This window comes from Loa loa, assembly GCF_000183805.2.
Source record: "Loa loa unplaced genomic scaffold supercont3.12, whole genome shotgun sequence".
Classification (NCBI taxonomy): domain Eukaryota; kingdom Metazoa; phylum Nematoda; class Chromadorea; order Rhabditida; family Onchocercidae; genus Loa; species Loa loa.
This window is the reverse complement of record NW_018108192.1, coordinates 102276-106350: the sequence shown is the minus strand read 5'-3', so window position 1 is coordinate 106350 and position 4075 is coordinate 102276. Positions and strand designations below refer to the sequence as shown.

At 36.3% G+C, this 4075-nt stretch overlaps 1 protein-coding gene across 1 annotated transcript; it reads right to left on the bottom strand.

Moving 5' to 3' along the window:
- Positions 1 to 1013: 1013 nt before the first annotated feature.
- Positions 1014 to 2263, bottom strand: LOAG_13230 (hypothetical protein; the record flags this gene model as incomplete). Its single annotated transcript, XM_003148738.1, has 3 exons — positions 1014 to 1061; positions 1685 to 1751; positions 2070 to 2263. Coding segments are annotated over 3 exons (309 nt in total), but the record flags the coding sequence as incomplete, so codon positions are not given.
- Positions 2264 to 4075: the final 1812 nt, after the last annotated feature.

Genomic DNA, 4075 nt, shown 5'->3' with positions numbered 1-4075 from the left:
CGTTACTTTCTTCTCTTAGTCCGTAATCCTATTAGTAAGTCCATAAATAGGAGTATTTGGATTCACGATTTTTGAGTTACTGGATTCTGTTTGTTATGCAAATTAAAATAGTGATGCACAATCATCCTATCTTGCCATAAACTTTATTTGTAATTATTCATTGATGATTGCCAAGTTTACCATTGAGATCGATTTACTGATCTCAGTTCGAGGAGCGATGGATTCTATATTAGCATTAATAAGAATTTTGGGATTTTTCTGCATCGGAATATTCGAAGTACTTATAATGACTCTGATAATATTGATCACATCCATCATTTAGAAGGAATAACAACACTTAGGGGTATATAAATTGGTATGACCTAGCGAGAAATCATTAAATACTGATTATGCGGTTGATATATGCATGCTTTTGAGAAAACATTGTATTAAAAGTGAAACTGTATCTACTAAAACTGCTAGTTGCCGATATTTCTTGATGGGAATCTTTTTCGTCAGCCAATTTGTCCATAGTTTGGACATGGTAAGAAAAAGAAATGTGTTACGGTTAAGTAGTGAGTAGACGGATTTTATCTTCTGAAGTGGCACAGACACGATTTAGAAATTGTGATCACTTCTGAAATATGCATGACTGGCTGTTTTGGATAGTTTACCACCAAATGCCAACAGCTGCTGTATTTTGAAGATGAAGGAGGCAGAAATGTTTATTTGGGAAACCCATCGGCATCAAACTTTCTCTACTGGAAGTTCCCTGATGTCCTATTAGAGAGGTCTTCACGGCTGTTACCTACTCTCTCCTAGGCTACGATAGTTGCAATGAATATGTAGTCTGTAAAAGGCCAAAGGTCATTGTAGTATCGATTTCGAGATTTCCAAACTAACCAGTAAAATGAAATTATGTTTTTATGAGTGAAATGAAACGTAACGCGGTGGTGATATAGTTAATGAATGCAACAGAATGTGCATGTAACGCTTGTTTGATGATCCGGCAGTGACTCGACTCACTCAGTCATTCAATCATTTGATGAGCCGCCCGTTACAGTATCCGTACACTCCGTCTTCTGTGACATCACCGTCTTGACGGTATTTTTAACGCATAATAAATTTTTGAATTGTTCGTCCGTGTCAGTTCAGTTTAAACTTCTGATGTCCGAATGGGACTTTCATCATTTTATGACGCGAAAATAAAAATGTGTTAGTGGCATCGTGTAAGGAAGAAGAAAAAGGAAATGGACGAAAAAGAAAGGACAATTAATTTAACCGTTTTCTACACCACCAAGTTAGATTTAGGAATTAGTTTTAGATTTGATTCAAATATTTTCGGTCATTGCTGTTATTGGCATTGGTAGAGAGGGTGGAGATGACCTTCGAACTAAGATTAAGCGATGAATTTTTGTCACAAATAGTTTTGCAAGATTTATTCATGAAATGTAAAAGCAAGCAATCAGTAACAATTGTAAATATAGGTGTGACTGTCAGGCTGTGTCATTCAAATAATATATTTTCCCAACAAATTCAAATTTAAGAGTTCATTTTCGCGCGCCTCATTTTAGAAGTATTGTAATGGCCTTTCTTCTCTGGTATAATTACTTTTCGAAACTTGTTGGCTTTTTCAGGAAATACTGCAATGTAAGAGAGTGTTCGTTTTGATAGTTCTCTTACATTATAGTTCAACTCAGCATACTTTTTCCACCTGTTGTTTTTCGTTAGGTATTTCTGCTACCGCATGCGACTTCTTTTTTCCTTCTGGTCTGAATCTTCAAATATGAATTTAAACTATCTAGTATTTTATCAGATACTGCAGTGACGGTAATGTGATTTAATGAGTGACTTTTGAGGTCATTTTAAGGGAGTGAAGTGAGCTCAAATTAAAGATAAAAATTTTATAGTATTCCTTTGACTTGTTCTTTTGACGCTTCCTTTATCGGTATGCATATTATATTTATTGTTAAGATTCAAGGACCGGTACAGGTTATTCCTTTTAAAAGGTTTGGTAAGATTACCTTAATGCTGATTACGAAGGTCAGTTGATGGACTCATAAAGCTGGACTAATGTCAATCAATGATACCTAATTTTCTTCATTTTTGTGCTACTGCTACTACTGCTACTTTTGCTAGAATCCGTTGTCTTCCCAATAGACGATGACCATATGTCCTGTATTGGTTGTGAATCGAATCGCTGTTTTTTACCATTGATGTTTATTGCTGATGGCACTTCTGTGTAATTTTTTAATGTGCCATCATCAAGACCACATGTTAGCCGCTAACAAATAAAAGTCGTCAAATGCACAGCAAACTATGTATTTCCTACTTTTCTTTAAATAAGTCTCATGTTCAATTAAAGGTTTCGCTTAGAGCTCGTAAATGTCGTGAAACATGGAACTTTGACCCCTCTATCTTGTTTCATATCCGATAGATCCACAGTTAGGAGTTAAGGAGATAGATGTGATAATAGAAGTGTGCAAATGTTCATGGAAGGGTCGAATTACTGAATGCGGTGAAGGGTTTTTCTCTTAACATGAGGAGACCAAGTGATCGAGGAGAATTTTCAATAGTTTGTCATAGTTGTGATAGCGTGGAGCAGAGGGAGAGGAAGAGGAGGGTTCACGTAATAAATTAATCATGGATCGTCTCTTTAGCACTTGCGATAAGGAGACGCGGGGAGTGTAGAGGTCCTGATTTTTGCTAGTTGATGATCGTTTGATGAGATAACTGTCAAGTGTTTACATCTTAAGACGAGGAACGCGTGCCTTATGTCAGACAACTCTTTGCATGTTTCTAATCTGGATAGATTATCAACAGTTCACTTTTTTTCAGCATCATTTCCCTCACTGCCAATCGTCATGAATTATGTTGTCTTGTGAGATGCTGAAATTTTGAAATTTGCTCAGGTTCATTACGGCTATTGTTCAATAGTGTCTCTTTCATTTCTCATTATTTTCAATTTCTAAGATTTTGCTGAGAATAAGTGAGATGTTTGAATACAATAAATGAAGTATAAAACACATCAACTGGACTTCCCACTTACTACACAGATACATCATGATATCTATCGTAAGGAAAGATCGGCCATTGGCATACCCAAATCATATTTCAATAACTAAAACAATGTCGAATGCATTGTTTACACACGCACTCAATCTTTGCCTATTACTTCAAGTTATTTTGATTTTCTTTCGTCTCACTTCTGTTCATCCCACTTACCGCTAGCTCCATAAAACGCCTGTTCTAGATTTCTTCTCGGGACAATCCAATTCTCTGCTTAGGACAAAGTTGGATGTACTATAGAATAGAACGTTTGATAGTGTTCTTAGTGTACCGATAGCATTATCAGAATAAGGAGAGACTGGCCTATAGAAAGTGTTGCCTCATATAAGGGTTTTTCTAAAATAGTGAACCGATATGCTGTGACCTTATTGTTTTGGTGAACTCTTGCTTATCCTAAATCGATCGCATATCTCGAGAAGAGCTGAGAGTTTTCTTCTTGGACCAATGCAAGTAGTGCTGTTTATTTAGTGCCAGTATTTGCATACATATTTGCATATGTTAATGTACGTATTGCTATTACGTAGTGTATGCTTGCTATGTTGCTTGTAAGTGCGTGGGAAAGGCGGCATTGTAATAACACTGAAGATTGCACCTGATGGACATCATCAATTTGGAATGTGAACTGTGTGGGGTTAATGGATTGACAAGCAAGTTTATCTATATGGCAAAGAGCCAAAAAACTCGGAGTTTCACAGTGTTAACTTCATTAGTTTTAGTTGTTGAGGAATATAAATATGATAAAATGGAAGTTTAGGAAGGTGATATTTGAAGGAGTCAAAAGTGTCGGATTTAAGGATTTGACAAGAGAAGGGTTGAGATTTTTGGATCATCAACTCTACCCACCTATTAATTATTATTGCTCTCTCGCAAATCTTATCATGTGATGAATTCCCTCTTTCCATCTAGATTTATTACGAGAATGAAGTAGTGCTCATTAATTACCGGAGATGTGCATTTCAATGGTCCCTCTTGACATTTATTTTCAGCACTGAGCACTGATGTACTGCCTGCTGTATCATAGCCTATA